Consider the following 21,777-nt stretch of genomic DNA (forward strand, 5'->3'; position numbering starts at 1 on the left):
TATTATTATTATATATTGTATCCTGGTGCCAACAGTCAACGTTCCTTCCTCATAGTTTATTTGTATAGAGCATTGGAACTTAGATATAAAGTTCATAAAAATATGATGAAATTTGACCTTTTATGGAGTGGAAACTTTTTTGTCCTTTTGAGTTCTGATAGATCATGGAAATGCTCATTCCTAAATTCAGTGAGAACTCTATATTATTTACTGCTACAGTGGAAGTCTAATAGGTAGTCTCATAATTTGGTATGAAGGCTCAATCTCTCCACCTCAACGGAAAACACTACTATGTGAACAGCCTAGCTGAGACTCATGAAAGTCATTTGGTTTTTCTCAGTTTCTGAGAATCAATTTCCCTAGTTTTTATTGCATTAAAAAAATTCCTCTGAGTTCTTATTCACTGAATCACAGAATCTCTGGATTAGAAAACCTTCAAAAGTTAACTGATTCAATGTATACCTGAACAGAAAAACACTTTATGATGTACCCAACAAACAGGCCTCAATGCTCCTCACAACCTTCAGTGATTGTGAACACATTGGTGGCCAAGGAGACTCTTCCTCTTTGGGATGCCTCTAACCAGGATATGGTTAGGCTCGATGACATAATGAATCTGAAACACTCAAATCACTTTATAAATGCCAGTTCATATTGTTACTGCTATAATCATCACTATTATTATCCTAAGGTCTCCAGGCCTCCAGTGATGACTTCAGTCCCTGAGCTTTCTACTGTACTCTTAGCTGACAGTAATATAGGAATGCCCTTGTAGATAAATGTTTAACAGCCAGTTTCTCAAAAAAAAGTATGCATATACTTTTAAATTTAATTGGCATTATTAAAACTTTCTTAAGTCTAGACCAGGACTTCCTAAACTTTTTCCACTCATGACCCCTTCAGCCCTGGAGACAATCAATAAAACAATAAACCAAGCGCTGATTTCTAGGGATCGCCAATTTTTAAGTATAAAAACTTTCCCTGAAAATTGGATCTCAGGAGCCCGCGCCCAGAGCCCCCCTGCCTCTAATTATTACTGAGTCTACCAGAAATCTCCTTCTTTGTAATTTCCACCCATTAATCCTGGTTCTGCTCCCTAAAGTCATACAAAAAGGTTCAATCCCTCATTCTTATGATAGTCGTTCTTGAAGATGCTTATCTGGTTCCTCACAAATCTTTTCTTCTCTTGGTTAAATAACATAATTCTTCCTAGCCTTGGGGTCCACATGGTACCATGGACACCAAACATGTGCCATGTGGACCAGAGTGAATGTCCTTACCAGTCATCCTGGGGTGAGAACACCAAGATGTATGAGGTTTAGTTTAGCCCTTAGGAACTCAATTATTAATTATTTACTGTCCCAGATACATGACTTGAGCTCCCTGTCCCCTAGCTCCCACACCAACAGTACATTGTGACACCAAAGGATCCTAGAAGGTGACACATTCATTAATGAGGGTGGGGGTGGGGTATAGCAGAAATTCCCCCAACCTACAGTGAGTAAACCACCAACTCCCACCACACTAATGCCCATGATTCAGAATTCCTATCCAACCAAGGGGAAAGTGCTCTTACTCTGCACTCTTTCCCCTTCCTCTCATTCTCAACCAACTCAGCTCTACTCCTCCCTGTCAACATCTATCCTTCCCTTACCCTGTGCCTTTTGTAATCCCTGACCTTTTTTAAAACAAATTCTCCTTCAACATATTTGTTAGCCAGAGTAAAGAAAACAATATACATAATCAAAATTAAAAAGTCAAAAGAGTAACCACCATGAAACAAGAATAATGAGGGCTGAAGATATACAGAAGACAATCGTGGATCCAAGAAGAGTTATGAGTGTCAGACTCCTGTCTTTCCATTAGTTTGCAGAAGGAGGAGTCCCATGAGTGTGGAACATTCCATGGTTTTTAGATATATTGGTCAGTTTTGCCATTTTCCCTTTTTTTTTTTTAAATAAAAACTGTCATAGGGCTGTATCAGCAAGGACCCTGGCATACACAGGAGGGCATGCTATACAGGTTCTTAGATATGCTTTTCTAAAATGAAAGTAACTTTTGAAGGGTCAACAATCTTTTTTAATCAGGCACATATATCATTCACTTAGTTCAGGGGAAAAAGTCAGCACCCTGAACTACAGAGAAAACACAGAGAAATAAAAAGCAAACAAACAGCTGTCTGGCCATAAGAAATACATATACTTCGCAGATCAACAGACAGATCCTACTGTCTAACGATTCTCTCTCTCTGTTACCAGGGAGACAAGTACCAACATCTGGGTTTTCAAAGCTGGAGGGCTCCTTAGCAGCTGCCCAGAGTCTCATCTGGCCAAACAAACACTTCCAATGAGTAAGCCGCAAAGTAAAACTTCACCTCAGAGTCTTTATACACTTTTCAGAATCAGAAGACATCACAGCCCTTGAGAACCAAGGCTTCAATAGAAATTAACAAAAGGCATTGAGGCCTATTAATGGACAGGGAAGATTTTTAACTCTCCCCTCCCCCATTAACCTTAAATTACCATTACAGGAGCATAGATCTGGGTGAGGAGAGGAATATGGGGGAGAGTTAGGCAATATCAAAACAAAAAATGTATGCCAATAAAAACATTTTTTAAACAAATACCCTTCATCCCAGAACTCTTCTTCATACAGTAGTCTTGTTCTCTTTCACTCATAGATACGTGGCACTTTGTTGAAGATACCATGATCTCTGGTCAAACTCCCTCCTATGGGTTGCTCCTCCCCTTGTGCCCCATATTGCACCTGGCCAGAGAAAGGAGTTGGTGTACCCCACTGCCCCTTCCTGACCCTCTCTTTGTTTCTATCACTCAGCAATGTTTCTTATGAAGACCAGTCCTTCTGTGTTTATAATACCGGCCATATCTTCATTGCTACAAAGTCTCCAAGTCATTTTCCCTCCTTGAGAATTGAGTTCATAGTCTCTCCTTCCACCACAATCTCTGCCCTAATACTTTGGGGCTTAAGTATATACATAGATATTCCCTCACCTAGTTCATCAACTTCAATTGTCAAGTTTCCTTCTATCTCTGCTATCCATGGGGGATGGTCATCCCAAAATCTCACCACAAGCCATTAATCAATCAGCAAATATTCATTTAAGTACCTGTGACCTGCAGGGCACTGTGTGAGACACCAGAAATGAAGAATTAATCCCTATGTGTGTCATATACCCCCCTCTAGAGTAGAAGCCCCATGAGGGAGGAAATATTTGAGGTTTACTGGCTGTCATCCTTCCTCTCGTGTCTAAAATGGTGGTCATGCATGTTAAGCATGGCTGCTGTTTAATTTGGGTGAAAAATATTTTGTATATGTTGATTTATAAACATTCTGTCTACCCCAATAGATTGTAAACTCCTTGAAGGCAGGGCTCATTTAGGTTTTTTGTCTTTGTATCCTTAGTACAAAGCACAATGTCTGACACATAATAATTTCTGGATAAATTGTTGCTTATTGTTTGAAATACTTATTGATTAATTGAATTGAAAAATAAATCATTAAGATTCTTTCTTAAAATTTCAGCAGGTATAGAATAAAATCTTGCCCATAAGCGAATACCTATATTGTTCAATTTTTTAATTGTTGGCCTTTGTAAAAACCACCACCACCACCACAACAAAAACATTAGTATTGGTGACTAACTTTTAGTTAACTTTATTTTCATCCCACCTCTCAGTCAAAGACACATTGATATGACTCTCTATATATGGAAGACTTGGGAGATGTTTCAGAGCTTATTTGTATGAAGGGAAGAGGAAAGGAATAAGTATTTAATAATAAGAGCCTACTATGTGCAGGCACTATGCTTAGATCTCATGTGAACCTCACAACAACTCTGTGGGGCAGAAGCTATTATTATCCCCATTTTGCAATTGAGGAAACTGAGGCAAACAGAGGTTAAGTGATTTTTCTCAGGATCACAGGTAAGTGTCTGAAACCACATCTGAACTCAGGTCCTCCTGAGTCTAAGCAAAGTGGTCTATCCATTGTACCACCTAGCCCCTGAGTAGGTAACGTCAAAAGTTTACATAAGAACATTTTGCTAACAAAATTTTGTCTTAGATAGCAAGGCAAAAAAAAAACAAACCTAAACTATGAATTGTAAAGTTTCAAAGCTGCCCCCACAAAATTTTCTACTTTCCTCTCCCATTCCATGGCCTTATTTGAAGGAGTGGCATAGGATGCCAAAAATAAAGATAAAAGGGGTAGAGGCACAAAGGTTAAAAGTACCTGCTGCTCGGAGCAGAAATTCTCCCAGAATGACTCCCCAGAAGCAATGACCTCTACATTCCTTTTGCACATGGGTGGGGAGTCACGTTCTGGAAGAAGAGGGGAGAGGCCCCTGGGTTTTTCTGCAGCCCTGATCCAACCAGTTACCAGGACAAGGGCCTGTTTTATTTTTTGCACCACTGAGAGCCCCAAGAGAACAGAAAGGGCAAAGAAAAAATGAAAGGGTTGGGGGAGGAGTAGGGAGTGTGGGCTCTGGATCTGCTCTGTTCCTATCAGACCACACCCTGGCATGAATCCCTGAAGAGCCAGGAACCTTCCCAAAATGTGAAAGATAATTGTGCCAAAATAGATCTATCTATAACTAGATAGAAAGATAGACACGTATGCATACATATATTTCCATAATATATGTGCATATGTACACATACATATTTATATGAAGAAAAATCTTTCAAAATACTATAAAGACATCCATGTGCTTTATTAAGCTATCTTATTCAATAATTTTTTCCAGTAACTTAAAAATGAAAACTGCTTCTACCACGGTCCCTTCAAACAGGCTTTTTCAGTAAGACTAATTTCCCTCCTTTGTTCAGTGGGTGGCTTCTGACTGATTCATACCAGGCACTAGCTGGTCTGGAGAGTTCATAGTTTTCTGACATAACTGCCACAGGAGTTTGGATGGTACAATCTCAAAGCCCACTCAGCGCAAGAATTCAGGGATTCTACTCAAAAGAAAGTACTGCAGAAGAGTATGTTGTGTACTTACGTAGTTAAGGAGCACTGAGTGTGTTTACATGTAAATAATAATATTATATATTAATACTGGAATATAATATATAATGTTGCATATATTATGTATAATACAGAAAACATGTTTGTACCTGTGATAGGGTGTGTATGTGTTTATATCCATGTGTATATCTAAATACATACAAGTATACGTGTATATGTATATATCATATTTGTATGTGTACATACACATATACACCTGTGGTTTCAATGATATAGGGAACTCCCAAGTGGGGAAACTTTCAAGTAATTTAGGTCAGTACTCTTTCTGCAACTTCAAGTCTTAAAGAGCTGCCTAAACCACTGAAAGGTGAGGTGACTTGTCATGTAGCCAGTATATGTCAGAGGTAGGGCTTGAACCCAGGTCTTCTAACCTCTGAGTCTGGTACTTCATCCACCCCTCCCCTTCTCCACATATAGATGCATACACACACACACACACACACACACACACACACACACACACACACACAGGAGTCAGTGTGGTTCAGTAATCTTTCCAACTAAGGATGCAATTAGTTCTACCATACTCATATTTTTTGACCTCTAGTATAAATCACAAAAAATAATAGCAACACAAGTATTTACTTAAAAGTCTGTTGGTAATCTCATATTTCCACTAAATTTGCTAATGGTGATGGAGGGGCCACCATTACAGACTAGTATGGGATAGATGATGGGATCAGCAGGCCAAGATGATAGGAATACATCATTATATGTGGCACTGAGATAAACACTGGATCTGGCAAGACCTTAACAATCAAGAATTTAGAGTTGGGGATTGGTCAGACCTTAGGCAGGATGAGAAAGAAGTAAAGTAATTTGCTCAGAGATCCTGAGTCACATGGTCAGTGGCTGAAGGTGAAGTTAGTAGCTAGCAGGTCAGCTGTTGACACTAAGAAAGAAAAGATGCCACTGGGAGCTAGGCCAGAAGAAGAAGTTCCACGAGAACAGGTTTGTATTCTTACTAATTAAGGGTGCTGTCTTCCTCACAGACCAGAGGTTCTATTAGTCCACCACTGCATGACACACAACTGTATGTGACTCAGAACCACAAAGATGGGCACTGAATTTCATGGTGAGATGAATTTGGAGGCAAGCTCTCTGTGTTTGGCATCAGAAAGAGAAAAAAATGTGAGAAACTAGACTGACATGAACTCAATATATCCACTCTGTGGAAAGGCACCAGCAGCTCAGATAAATTTTATTTACACCTAGACTATAATTATTAAATTAATGAAGAAGGATTTCATGATGTGCCACATGAGGAAATGTGCTTCCATGTAATGCTCTGAACTATGCTGAACTAGTACGCTGTAGCTATCCTTTCCAGTGAGTAATCAGAGAGAAATAAGACTGGCAGAGTCATTATTTAGCCCTATCCATAAAATAAAATTTGATATTTTCTCCAAGTAAAGGGTTAAGGAATTCATCTTAGTTCAGAAAAAAAGGAGCCACTCTATGAGTCTTTCCCTATGGATTAATTGCATCTTCCCCTTTACCCTGCAAATTCCCCCTCTCTACCCAAAGGCTTCCCTTAAAATTCTTTAGGGAAAAAAGTGCATTTCCTTCATTCTGGACACCCCTGAAGATTTCTCAGACCAGCCATCTTGAAGTCTATCAGGGGCTGCAGAAGTTACTGGTTATTTTATGAGCCCAAAGGGAGTAACTGGGCTAATTTGCCCTGAAATAGGCAGCCATGCTATGGTTTTAGTTTCCAAAGCGTATTTCATAAGTTTCACGTAGATACTTGATGAAATCCCCCAAATTGGCAAAATTTGTGGAAGGAAAGAAAAGGAACAACTTTCTTTTTAGAGGGCTTCCAGTTCAATGGTCACACTCCCATTCAGGATTACTCATTCTAAAGCTGTTTCCTTTCAACAGTCTTGGCAAAATATTTTCAGGGAAAGGGGCCGGTGAATCACCCCCAAGGGACATTTAATTACCTGCTTCTCCTCCATTCCTCCTGTCTCCTTCCACCACACCCTCAGTCTTCCTCCCCCAGGAAAGTTTACACAGCTTAATATACAACATTGAAAGCTAGGAGTGACAATGACCATGACCTTCGGGCCTTTGGGCCCCTCCTCTCCTAGCAACAAGGTTTTTAGTATGCTTGGTATTCTCAGAAATGGGGACATGAGATCATAGGAATATAGACTCAGATCCGAAAGCTGCCATAGAGGTCCCCCGGGAGTCCAACTCTTCCATTTTTTACAGATAAGGTAATTGGGTCCCAGTTAAATTTGTCCAAGGTCACAAAGGTAAGTGGTATTTGAACATAGGTCCTCTAAATTCAACTAAGTGGTACAGTACATAGAGAACCAGATATAAAATAAGGAAGACTCATCCTCATAAGTTCAAATCTGGCCTCAGACATTTACCAGCTGTGTGACTCTGGGCAAGTCACTTAACCCTGGTTGCCTCAGTTTCCACATCTGTAAAATGAGCTCAAGAAGGAAATGGCAAAGTACTCCAGTATCTTTGCCAAGAAAAACACCCAAAAGTGTCAAGTAGAGTTAGACATGATAGAAACAACTCAACAATAACAACAAAATCTCTAAATTTAAATTCACTGCTCTTTCCACTATACCAGCAATCATTCATCCCCTGCATAGTTCTGTTCCATTCACTTCATGGTAGAATGGAAAGCTGCCAGTGCATGCTGTGACTTCTAGATAAAAGGTCTCTGGCTTCAAATCCTAGCTGACCACAATCTACTTTTCTTCACACCTCCATGTTGCCTGGTCCATTAGCTGTATGACCTTGGGCAACTCACCTCAAGTCTCAGTTTCATCATTTCTAAATACGTCACTATTTAAAGTAGCTATCTCACAGGGTTGTTGTACATGCACACATATACACACATACACAGAATGCTTTGCAAACCTAAAAGAGCTATATAAATGTTAACTGATGTTATTATCTGAAAAAGTTCCACAAATTTATTATACTTGATAGAATGCAATGTGGTTTTGAGAAAAGAAAGCTGGATTTAGAGATAAAAGCCTGAGTTTCCCTATCATTTCGGCCCGTTTACTTGGGCAATTCACTTATGCCTTACGAACCGGAATTTCCTCATCTGTAAAATGAGAGAGATGGATGTAACGTCTCAAGACCCTTTCGCCCTACATCTAGAATTCTATGGTCATATAACCACAAAAGTGCCCAGGAGGAGAACTGAGCCTCTTTTCATTGCTATGTTCTCCGATGTTCAGGGAAGAACAACAAAAAAACACCATAGGAAAAATAAGTTACTTCCTTAAGCAAAATGTTAACTTAATCATTACACTAATCAATTAATTTAATTTAATTACCCTTCATCACTCTTCTGTGTAACATCTGGGGTATTTTCATCGTAATTAACTGAAAAAGTAGCCATTTGAATTAGAAATAGCCAATTAATGCAAAGCTAGTCTGGAAGTGACCGAACTTACAATTGGATAAGTTTAATCAGAAGGTAGAAAATAATTATGTGATTATATGTGTGTGCATGTACATATGTGCATATGTGCATGTATACATGTGTGTAAACATATATACGCCAACAAGCATAATTAGAAACAGTGCTACTTCGGTAATAATTTGATTGGTGCTCCTCACTAAAGATTCATTACTGATTGATGAACCAATGCCTGAGGAGAAAATTTAACTGATGCCTCAGAGCTCCTGAAATTCATAATTGCTAGTTGTGTTTGGTATTGAATCTTTTTATTAAGTGATTGCAAAATATCACACACACACATACACCTATGCTATGAGAAGACAATGTTAGAAGTAAAAAACAGAAACAAAAAAACACAACTGTCAAAGGTTTCCCATAGCACTGCTTGGATCTGTGATATATCAATAAAATATGTATGGAGTGGGACAAAGCAAACCTCTTTGAACTGTAAAGATCTACAATGAATTTGAAATTGGTTCATTATTCTCAATGGAACAATTTTTGGAAACTTTTGCTATAAATTGTGAAACTGAGAAAAAAATAACTGGGTTTTTTTTTTTCTCATGTTGTACTAGAAAAGCCTGGAATTCCCCCAGAAAGCATATGCAATGTCTATCACAGGCGGAGTTGCTAGGTAACCAGGACACAAATAGAAAGGTCAAGAAACCTGTACAGACTGAACCTCTTCCTTTTGCCAGAATGGCAGGGGTTGCCACGAATGGAGCACTGCGTATTTTAAGAAGGTGGGGGCGAGCCAAGGGGAGGTTTGGTGATTGCTGTTCGTGATGTACTGTTTCAAATAGTGTTCTTGGAAACAGAATCCCGACTTTGGTGAAGAGTGGCCACCAGTGAATTTGGGATGATGAGTAACCTTTAAAAAACCTCATGCTCTTTGTGAGGCTCAGATTTGCTCAGCAATGAGTCCTAACCACATGCCAAAAAATGAGGGGTTTTTTTCTCCCCAACGTGAAATCAAGATGAAGTGTATGTACATTTAACAATAATGTGTACTGCTGTAATCAAGGATGTGAATAATATTAGACTTTGAATTTCTTGTTAACTCATTCTGAAATTTCAGTCAATCTGTAAAATCTGCTCCTAAGCTCCAAGAGGCTTCAAGATTTCATTGGTGTGGCTCCTCCCTCCTCTACTCCAGGGGTATTCATTGCACTCCATTCTCACCCTCTCCTCCCAAATGCTAACTACAAGAATCTGAGTGAGAAGAGTATTTCTGAAATAAAGATAAATAGACCATAGCATGCCTTCAGGAACGGCAGCACAGTGTAGGGGACAGTCAGAAAGACCAGGGCCATTGTGTCCCTTCTCTGATATAAACTGATTATGTCTCATGGTCAAGTGAGGTACTTCAAGCAAAACTGGCTTCTGTTCAGTCAGGTCTGACTCTTTGTAACCCCACTTGGGGTCTTCTTAGCAAAAATAATGGAGGGGTTGGCCATTTTCTTCTCTAGTTCATTTTACAGATGAGGAAACTGAGGGGAAAAGGGTTAAATGATTTGCCCAGGATCACACAACGAGTAAATGTCTGAGGTCAGATTTGAGCTCAGGTCGTTCTGACTCCAGACCTAGCTTTCTACCCATTGTGCTACCTAGCTACTTCAGGTAATCTCTGACTATTAAATTAAGGACAAGATGCAGAAATGCATTTGCAGAGGGAGGTTCCCCACCCCCAAAAAAATCACTAATTTTTTAAATTAGTAGCTTTTCAGTTCATGGCATCCTTCTCTTAAAGACTGTTATGAATAAAGTGTTCCATAAAAAAAAGGTGTGAGGAAGTTTCTTAAACTGAATAATTATCTGTCCAGATAATGGCTGGGAAAGCCAATGTTGTGATTATAAGCATTCAAATGAGTTCCAACTCATTTCTAGCTATTGGAAGTCACAAACAACCAAACAGCCCTAATAGGTTAATGTGGGACGTCCTAAGTCAAATAAGTCTCAGTCTGGTTTCAAAAGTATAAAATAGCGACATCCCAACTACCCACATATTATATACAGAACATACATAGAACACAAATGTAAAGGTTGCTTTTTTTTTAGTATAAGTATATTCTCTAAAAAAATAATCATTTTAAAATGTTCTGCATTTTTTCCCAACTTTTCTAACTTTCTACGTAAATTGAAATGTTTTCATCTTGGCTGGGTGCCTGCATCAGAGTAATGATGACCTGGGAGATTGACATTCAGGGCTTTTAGCCAGTTCAAACCAGCTCTGAGAGTCAATTGTTAAATTTTCAGTGTGAGCGTTTACATTTCAGAAATCAACAAATTCTACAAGTCAGGGCTCAATTTAATATTTTGTTGATTGTCTGGACTTAAGAACATGATAAATAAGATATTTATAATGCAAATTAAACTTTTAAGTATGCCTAATATACATTTTTTTCTTCAAGGACTGGTTGTTAAACACTTCCTAGCACACCACTGCTCGTATATGTACCAATTTGTCATTTCTAGGAGGTTCCCGGAAGATTTCCTAAACAAAGGAAGCATTTTCCCTGATGTCATATTTGAGGCAGAATGCGACAGGTGTTGTAACAATCACACCGTAGCTCATCATTGGAAGGGAAGCCCAATACAAAATTCAACTAAAACTGAGCAAGGAATTTAATTGAGGTCACACAGTTACTCAAACGTAGAATAGGCCTGGATAGAATAATTAACTTCCAAAAAGCCTCCTGAAACAGCCCTGGAATGCTTCTTGGCCACAGCTCATCAGAGACACCACGCATTCATAAATGAACCCAAACATCTTTCATGTTGGGAATTTTTTTTCACGTTTTGCATGACTGCCACTTGAATGATGATAGCTGACATTCACATTGCTTTTAAGGTTTGCAAGGTACTTTATCTCCATTATCTCATTTGAGATAGGTACCAGTGGAACAATAATTATTACTTTAAAAAATTATAAAATACTTTTAAAATATAAAAATGTACTGACCTATTAAATAATAATTCCATATTTCAAAATCATGTCTTTTTAGTGATATAAAAAATAGACAAAGAAGTTAATCCAATTGTACTATGGTCCATTTTTATTAGCGTCTGGCTCAGTCCCACAGTAGAGAAGTGAAGTTAGATTCTTCTCCTTATTCCTTCACCTTCCATCATCTTCCATGACTTCAGCATTCATTTTGGTAAATGTTTACTGCATGTTCTCTCCATTCTATTGTCACTCAGACCTCCATCCCCTCCCTCCTGCCCCATACTTTAGCCACGTCCCTACACGGCTTCATTAACAGGAAGAATTAGGATGGCACTGCTCATCATCCTCCCAATGGTATCACTGATCTCTCTCTGAATCTGTATGTCAGCTCGCCCTGTCTCCGACTACATCCTTGACCTTTGCAGGACCTTCAAGCACTCAACCCCCTCGACTTCAGCTAGTTTAGCTCCCTTTGGACTACGATGAACTTTCTACCCTCAATTCACTAGAAAACCTTTCAGTACAGCCTTTCAAGGATCTCTCTCCTTCCCCATTTCATCCTGGCCCCATACCCATAATCACTGTGCATCGCTTGCCTGGTCATTTTTTTATTTAACACTACCATCAGATGAAGAAGCTGTAGGCAGCCCTGGTCCATCCCAGACTCGGGATGTTTAGCTTTTACATAGCATTCCTCACTTCTCATTAACCTCTTCATCTATCTCACATTGTTCCCTAACACACTTCAAACGTATTTTAAAAGTTGTTTTTGTATTCTTAGCACCAAACAAAGGGCTTTGCACAGAACAGAAAATGGAGTGGTTTGAATTTTCATCTCTCCTTAAACATCCAACTCCTTCATCCTGACTCTGTCATCTAACTTTGGGGGGAAAACTTTGACCATGTGCCCTTTTACCTCCAGCTCAACATATGACTGTCCCTATCTGACCATTTTTCTTTCTAGTTGGAGTCATAACCGGACAGGATGACTGGGATTGGCCATAAGCTAGAAAACTGTCCCATCCCATAATGGCAGATTTTACTGATGGCAGTAACTTTATTCCTTCAAGGAGAAAAGGGAATAAGTCCTGACTAGTCAGGGGACTATCAGAATGCTGAGCACGGACGTGATTCACCGATGGAGGAATAATCATTGTTTCTTGTTCTAAATGTTGGAGCCAGGACTCAGATTCAGTCCTTCTGCCCCTAAGACTTGAACTCTTTCCAATCCACTGCACTGTCTCCCTTTATAGCATCTTTAGCCTCTCACACCTGCCATGGAACCCTTCCCTTCCACCTTCAAACACTGCTAGGTCTCTCCATCTTATTAATAACAATCATTAGAAAAATTCTATATGATCCTCCTATCTATTCCCCCACCCTTTTTTCTCCTTTTCACTGCCAAATTCACAGTTGCAGTCTAAACCAATGTTTTCCAGTTCAAACCATCCCGTGGATGTGCAAAATATCTGAATTGCCTACTGTCAATTACTCAGCTCCTTGCCTGCTTCAGCACAGCAGCTCTCAGTACTTGAGGGGGGCTATGGCTAGGAACAAAGGGAATGGAACAGGCCAGAAATGAGAAGTGTGGGATGCAGAGGGAAAGGAAAGAAGGAGATGGAAGAATTAGTTTTATTAAGTTTATATTTTTAAAGAAACAAGTAAACTTTGGAAATAAAAATTTTATGGAGCAGTAAAAATGTTGTTATAAACCAGTCTGTTTGTTTGTTTGTTTGTTTTCTGGCCTGGTTGTAGGAAATACTCTTCTGAAGACATTATCTTCGTTTCCTGTCCATCCACTGTCCTCTGAAAATCTCTCCAATCGAACTGCCATCTTCACAATTCTGAAATTATTCTTGAAGGTCATCAATGACCTTTTGCCAAACCCAGTGGCTTTTGTTCATTTCTCATTTACCACCACTGACACTCCTTGAAATTATTTTCTCCTGTTTTCCATGATTAACTACATTTTTTTCCTGATTCCTCTCATATTTGTCTGATTATTCCTTCTCTATATTTTTGGGTGGCTCCTGTTCATCCTCTCACTCCCTAATTTTAGGTAATTCTCAAAAATCTTTTATTTCTTCTTCAATATTTACTCCCCTCAGCTCTCAAATCTAAACAAACCCTTACCCCAGGTTCATATGTTCAAATGACTACAAGAAATCCCCACCTACCTATATCTTTGTCACCTCAAAATCAATGTGTCTAAAATTAAACTCATCAACTTTCTCTTCAGACCAGCTCCTCTTTCCAACAATCCTTCTCTGTGACTTTTTTCTAGTCATCATAGTTAGGAAATCTGAATTTATATTTGAATCACTCCTAATGATATTCCCAGTATCCAATTTCTCATAAATTCTCGATGTGTCTCCCTCTAAAATGCCTTTCATGTTCACCTTGTTCTCTGTAGCCCCACTGCCTTGCAGTTGATAACGTTGATTTATTTTATCCTTACTACCCACACTAAAGACCATGCCCTGGAGGAACTGAGGACCTGCTCCTCTGATTGATGAGTGACTCTCCTAGACCAATATTCCAGAAATCCTCTGATATATTTTCCTTCCCTCCTTCCTCTCAGTCTGGGCAAACACTCTCTGCCTCACATGTACCTTCTCCCTTTGCTCTCACCACCACCACTGGGACCATATGCCATATCAAACCAACTCTGCCAATTAAAAGTTATTGTAAAAAACTAAACTAAACTAAAAAACAGCTTCTCTTTTTAGTCTGCTTTTGGTCCTGCATTTGTTTTACTTTATGTAACTGAAATTATCTCTTTCATCTTTTATGATCCCTTCTATCACACAAGGCTTTGTTCCTGCTCCAGCCTCAACTAGAGTCTCCCTTTCATCAGTCCTGCATTTTGCTCTCATACGAATCTTTCTAAAATACCCCTTTACATTACAAAAATCTGCAAAGATTTGCCTACCCTATGAAATCCAAACTGGCTTTGTTTTCAAGGCTCTCCATAAGCTCTCCCCACCCTACTTATCCCATCTAGTTCCCTACTGCTCCCTAACGTGTAGCCTCTGAACCAATCAGACCCATCTTCTTGCCATTTCCTGTCTGTATCATCTTTCTTTCCACAGCTGAATCTTTGTTCTGGGCATTCCACTAACTTAGAATAACCTGGTGCAGAGTAACAGAACTTCAGAGGTGAAAGGGCCCTCAAATGACAGCTAGGCTAGCCTGCGTCTGCCCAGAAAGCCCCTCTGCCTCATCCCTGACAAGGGAGCCTCTACAGCATGGGTCCTTAACCTTAACTTGTAGTCTGACTACTGTATTTCAATGCACTTGTTTTCCTCTGGATTTTATTGTGTACACTTAATGTCCTTGTTCTGAGAAGTGGCCCATAGGCTTCCCCAGATACTGCCGAAGGGTTCCAGGACACAAACAAGGCTGGCAATATGTCTGCTAGAGTTTCATCTGTCCACATGCTTAGTTCTTATTCATCTCCCAAACCTGACTTATAATGCCTTTTCCACAAAGATTTCACCAACTACTTCTCATTTTTTAAACTCTAATTGGCCTTGCCAGGACCACACACTGGAGACTCAACAAGCCACACACAGCTGACATTCAAGAGGCCTACAGCACAGCTAGGTGTTCAGTCAACACAATACAAACAAACGAAACAAAACAAAACCCTTCTACCAAGAAAAAAATTCCATCTAGATCTTTATGATCATGTTTAAGACTTCAAGATTAAGAAGCAAAGTGTGCTATTTGGATAACCAGAGGGTAGAGAACTGAAATGATGGGCAATGGGAGAAACTGGTCCAGGATCATCCCAATAAGTTTCTCCTCCAAGGCAAAAAAAAAAAAAATGGGTATAGGAAAAAAGGGATGTGGCCTCCCACCAGTAGGTTCACAGAATGCAAGAGCAGGAGTGGGCTGGTGCTAATGCTGACCCGGGGTGCGGGTCGGGGGGCACTTGGGGAAGCTTGGGGAAGGAAGGCACTTGCCAGGAAGATTTCTGTAAACTCTCTCTGCTTTAGAAAATAACTTAAAAGGCCAGAGGGAAGATAAAACGAAACCAGCATCCCTGTCTGGAGGCTGATGTCATCCTTCTTGACAAAGAAAAGACTTTTCCTTTGTGAAGGTACAGGGTGACATCACCCCCCACACACATCCCTTCCCCCCTCCTCTTCTTCAGTCCTCCCTCCCCTGGTTCCCAGCTGAGGAGCTCGCTCTTTTTTGCATGTGGTATTCTTTTACTTCCAAAGCTCCTTGACCTTGCTTGAATGCTGGATTCCACTCCCTGGTGAAAGAGAGGCCCTCTGGGAGCTGGCAGCCCAAAGGGATGAGTGTCGAATGGGCCCCAGAGCGCCTATTCAGAGTTTGTCCAAAGCTGCACTCCCTTCCATGGGACAGGCTGGCCGGGGCCTCTGATTCAGACCCTGGACAATGCTGTCAGAGCTGAATGGTGTGAACTGATTATCCAGACAGAGCAACTGTGGTCGTGCCTTTCTTTTCAGGGTGGGACTGTCTTTGAGAGCCTGCATAATGACATGGTCATAGGGCTTAATCTGCTCCTGCAACAGCACCTCTGTTAAAATGGGCCAACAGATAAAGACCCTTAGGAGATCCATGTCCTCAGAGCAAACTGAAGCCCTGTGTGGGTGACAAAAGAGGGTACGTTTTTAAAAAGTGTTTGCTTATTAATTGACTCACTCAGTAAAAGGGGGATATGGCCTCTTATCCTGCAGACAACCTCAGGAAATGATGTCACTGTTTTTCTCTAAAGGCCAAAAGAGAAATACCATGGCATGGCTGTTATTGGAAAAGGGCAGGAGGGGCTGGAAGCAGATGTGATGCTAAAGCAATGGAGACAAATGGGTGGGAGCAAAAGGGAGCATGCCTTCATTAACAGGGGAAAGGTTCCATCTGGGCTACCTTCATGTCTCAACCTAACTCTGGTTCAAGGGAAACTTTATTCTAAGGAAGATAAGTAATGCTTTTTCTATTCACTTTTAGTCTATTACCATAATTCCAGGAAGTGGAAGGAACCCTGGATTTTAATTCAGAAGACCTGAGTTGGAATCTTCCTTCTACTGCCTGTATGATCATGGGCAAGTCACTTGACTTCCTCAGGCCTCAGTTTTCTCATCTGTAAAATGAGGAAGTTGGACTAGATGGCCCCTTTATGCTCTAAATTCTATGCTATAAGAATATGATTCCTTGAGGCTCTTATGCAGCACCCATTGCCTCATGGTCACATTCAACTACTAAACATTCCAGTTTAAAGGTAATTTTTCAGTACGCTTAAATATCTTGATTTTATCCAAAATATAATTATATAATTATAATAATAACTATATTAAAAAAAATCACCCTGTCCGAGTGCTTCAGGAAAGGCCCCTCCCCTGATTGATGCAAAGGCAGTTATAGCTCAATGGATAGAAAGCTGGCCTTAAAGTCAGGAAGACATGGGTTCAGCTCTTGTCCACTGGTTATGTGACCCTGAGTAAGTCCCTTAACCTCACAGAGAACCCAGGCAAGTCTCCAAGACTACAAGTTGCACAGCAAATGTCACTTGGAAATGATAAAGGGTATTTCCTCACTGGAAGTTCCCTATGTCAATGAGATCACAGGTCTAATCCAACATGTGAGAAAAATTCTGGACTAGACAAGCTGGAGTCCCAAATCATCCATTAGTGTACCTTGTAGTTTCTCTTTTCTGCCTCTATCCAAGGACAAAGAAAGGGGGAAATGGGGTGATCTCATTAAAGCATTTTCCTGTTTTCACTCTTCTTTCCTGTTGATGCCCCCTTTTCCTCCTCCCATTGACTGACATATGGGACACAGAATATACAGATGTGTGCTTAAAACCTTTACTTTGGCATGAGGTCATTGTAGAGCTACAAACTGTATGTTTGGGACTGAAATACATTACAAGGATGGATCATGTTATTCAGTTAACTTTGTGCATGGGTTTAAACCACCAATCAATCCCAATCCCTACTCTCCTATTGTCTGAAAGCTCTGTCTTTAAAACTTGACTTCTAGACATTTCTCATTGAGTCTCCATTTCTCCCTGCTAGAGCTACTGTCCCACTTTCCCTTTATTTTAATCTCTGAAAGAGTAAGTCCCATTCTTTAGGAGGTCCCATGTATACACACTCCTATTGGCCTTCTGGTTGAAATTGTTTTTTCACTCAGTCCACCCTCTAAATGATAGGTCCCACAATGTTGATTAAGGGTGTGATTGATAAGGGGAAAGTAATTGAGGATTTCGGAATCCTGGATCTGGGACCTGGAAGAGAGCCCAAAGTCACTTGGTCTAACCCTCTCATGTTAATAAGTGGTGGGCCAGGATTAGAACCCAGGCCTCTTACTCCAGACCCCATTGTTTTTCTACTAGGGAAGCACTCAGAGATGCTATCTAATAATATGTTATAATACACATGAGAAGCAGGCTGTCAGTAGTAGAAAGAAAACTGATCTTGGAGCCAGGAAGACCTGGGCTCATATCCCACCTCTTACATATTCTGGTTGTGTGACCTTGGGCAAGTCACTTGGCAAGCCTGGACCCTTGACAACTCTCAAAGACTTCTAAGTTGCAGAGAAATACTGACCTCCGTTGGCAGAGGGAGCCTCCTTACCTAGTATTTCCTGTACTAATGAAATCACCCTAGTTCTAACTTTAATATTCACATGATTTAAAAAATGGGATGTGTGTTTGGAGAGAAGGCATGGTTGATGGGTGGACTCCCAAAGGCAACAGGAGAGGATCAAAGCCTAAAGTACAGACCCTAGCAGGGTCAACCTTGACAAGTACTGGAACAGAGGACAGATCGATATTTGTTGTCAGAGTTATTGCACATAGGAGGTTCCTACCTGTGGGATATGGGAAAAGAGGGAAGTAGGGAGGTTTAAACTGCAGCAAAATTGAGCATGACTCCAACCTTACCATTGAGGTGCCAATACATCTGGAATCCCTTTTCATTGCTGCCCACCCTATCTGTGTGGAAAAGCACATGAAGCTTCGACCCTGTAGTGTTCCCGGCAGGGGGAATTTCTGCTCCACAGTAGCGGGCTAACAGGTGAGGTCCATCATACAGCTGAAATCATAGGAGAAAGACTCTATGACAAGAGCAACTTTACAAAGTTGAGAACACAAGGTCTACTGAGTTAGACACCAATTGCAATAGCCTGCTACCTACAGAATTTGGTTTTATTTAGAGGTAAGAACATGGAGTTAAGAAGGGACTGCTGAAATAACTGTGAAAAAATCCCACAACTATACGTAAGTTGATGTCGGAATGTCCTATAGCAATGATACTCAGCTTTTGGGAAGTCACGACACCCTCTTATTATTTGTTTTCATAAGTGATATCCTATTACTGAAAAGCATCTCAGTGTGGTCATTCAGTCAGTCAATAAACATTTAGTGAGTGCTTGCTATGTGCCAAGGACTCTGCTTAGTGCCAGGGGTACAAAGACACCCAAGGAGCTCACAGTCTAATGGGAAGACAACACACAAACAACTCTGAATAAACAAGCTACATATAGCACAAACTGGAGATAATAAATGGAGAGAAAGCACTAGAATTAAGGGACATTTGGAAAGGTTTCTTGTAGAAGGTAGTATTTTGTCTGGGACCTGACAGAAGCCACAGAAATTAGGAGATAGAGAACATTCTGGACTTGGGGGACAGTCAGTGAAAATGCCCAGAGTCTAGAGATGGAGCATCTTGCTTGAGGAATAGAAAAGAGGTCTGTGTCCCTGGATCAAAGAATAGTTGGGGGTTGGAGGGAATGTATGGTTCAAGATGACTAGAAAGGGGCAAGATTAAGGGGGGATCAGGTTCTAAAGGGCTTTGAACACCAAACAAGGGTCTTATATTTGATTCTAAAGAAGATGATAGGGAGTGACTACAGTTTATTGAGTAGAGGGCTAACATGGTCAGAGCTGCACTTAAAAGGAAGATCACTTTAGTAGTCGAGTGCAATATAGATTCGAATGGTCAGAGAGACTAACCAACAGGCTATGTCAATAGTCCAGGTGAGGGGAAATGAAGTTCTGCAACAAGGTAGAAGCAGTATCAGAGGAGCGGGACAAATTCAAGCGATATTGCAAAGATGAAATTGACAAGCCTTAGCAATAGATTAGATTAGGGAGGGGGCTAGCATTGGGTTGAGGGACTGAAGATGGTGGTGCCCGTGACAGTAATAGGGATGGTGGGTAGAAGGGAAGATTTGCAGGGAAAGATGAGTCCATTTTTAGACATGATGAGTTTAAGACATTTATGGGATATCCAGTTTGAGATGTCCAAGAGATGCTAGACTGAAGGTCAGGAGAGAGATTAAGGCTGAAAAAATAAATTTCAGAATGATCAGCATAGAGTTGATAATTGTTGTGAAAAGAGTAAAGGACTGGGAGTCATCTGGTCATAGTATTAGAAGTGGGAGTGACCTCAGAGAAAACTGAGTCTCAAAGAGGTCAAGTACATACCCAAGGTCCCAAAAGTAGTTAAGAGGCAGAGGTGAGATTTGAACGCAGGTCCTCTGACTCTAGAGTCATTGTTTTTTTCTATAAGATCATGCAGGCCAGGTTTAAATCTCATCTCCACTTCTTACCATCTGTGTGACTTTAGGCAAGTCATTTAGCCACTCTAGGCTTCAGATACTTATCTTTGAGATAAGAGAATCAGACTAGATGAAATCAAAGGTCCATTACATCTTCAAATAATCCTATGAGTTTATAGACATCTCTTAAAAATTCTGAATGAAATATAATTTTTAAAATTAAAATAATTGGTAGGGTTCAATATGCCCTTTTAGATCTCTTAAGATACCCTTTGGCATCCTAAAACCACAAGAGATTATTTCTTCTTTTAGCTCTGAAAAGTAGAACTAGGAACAATAGGCAAAAGTTTCAGAGATGTCGATTTTGGCTCAATATATAGGAAAACATTCTAAGAAATAGAATGATCTAAAGAAAGGAATCAAGTTTAGCTAGGGAGTAGTGAGTTCCCTGTCACTGGAGAGCTTCAGCAGTTGTGAATACTTAAGGAAATTATTATAGAAGTGATTTGTACATTGGACAGAGATGTTGAACTAGATGGCCTTTAAGCAGAGGTGTGCTGAAGCCAGCTCTAACCTTCCTGACTGGTCAATTTTCAGTGTATTTATTTAAAACTTGGCAATAGGCAAATGCTAAGGGCTTGATTTATTGTTCTGTCGATTGTCTAGACCTAAGCAAGTGATGGAGAAAATCTTGACAATGCAGATACATGAACACATTGTTAATGCTAACAAACTAAGTTCGACTAAATTTTAAAATTAAACAGTTGTTCCCCCAGATTGCCAACTGTTAAACATTTACCAGTATACCACTGTCTTTAAGACTCTTTTCAACACTTAGATTCTAGGAATTGATGATTATGTGAGCAAGTCCAATAAAATAAAAACCTGGACTTTTAATATGCTTATTGCCGTTAGGAAGATAAGTTCATAGCATAAATTGGGGGTAGGATAAGATCCTTTAGGGTTATTTAGTCAATCTTTTGTAGAGGAGAAGACAGAACCAGAGAGATAGAGAACTTCTCTGTGGACATCCAGGTAAACGAATGACAGAACTAGGATCTGAACCCAGGTCCTCCACCTCCAAATCCAGCATGCTTTCCACTTCCCCAATCCTGATCTAATGAGACTTCACACGCTGAACAAGTTAACAATATATTGGGCCTTATGACTGATTTGACTTTCACTAGAACACATCCTTAAGAAGAAAAACCAAAAAAAAGGCAGTTTAACAACTTGCTGGGTCAAAAAAAGAAAAAAAAAACCAGCTAGCTCAACAATGTAATTATGTTTGTGTGCCCTGCTCCCTAACCTAGAATCCTTCGTTTGCTACATTTCATTATTTCCCCCGATTCCTATCTCTTCACAAATCCTCATCTTGATCACATGTTCTCGTGGAGGAACATGATGAGCCAGAAGGTTGGCACCCTTGTGATCTGGCCAATTCTGTATTCCCCCCTTTTCAGAAGGTTCCATTTTTAACACTTAAAATCCGGCTAGGCTTGGACTAAACAATTATTAGGATCTATAAAATGAGAAGTGTCTGGTGAATTATACATGCTCACTTATGAACACACACACACACACAGACACACACAATACATCAAATTTTGTTGTGACTGGAGCTAGAAGAGTGGGATTTGGGGGAATGAAGGGTTGGGCTAGAATTTTGCTGTTTTAAATATTGCAGCAAGCATACCAGCTACCAGCAAAGGGGCTGTAAAACTTGAGAGCCCGATGATTGTATAGGAAATGGTGTCTACTTTAATGAGACTTCATCAGTATTCATGTTTGGATTTTATATCACTAGTGC

At 40.1% G+C, this 21,777-nt stretch overlaps 1 protein-coding gene across 1 annotated transcript in view; it reads right to left on the minus strand.

Annotated features, from left to right (window-relative positions):
- The window catches only part of CUBN (cubilin), a 290,873-nt gene that overhangs the window by 168,038 nt on the left and 101,058 nt on the right, over positions 1 to 21,777 (minus strand). Inside the window, exon 28 of the mRNA XM_072651627.1 lies at positions 18,349 to 18,499. Coding sequence (XP_072507728.1) covers positions 18,349 to 18,499 — 151 coding nt within the window. The remainder of the gene's footprint in view (positions 1 to 18,348; positions 18,500 to 21,777) is intronic.

The sequence above is a fragment of the Notamacropus eugenii genome, chromosome 3, assembly GCF_028372415.1.
Source record: "Notamacropus eugenii isolate mMacEug1 chromosome 3, mMacEug1.pri_v2, whole genome shotgun sequence".
Taxonomy (NCBI): domain Eukaryota; kingdom Metazoa; phylum Chordata; class Mammalia; order Diprotodontia; family Macropodidae; genus Notamacropus; species Notamacropus eugenii.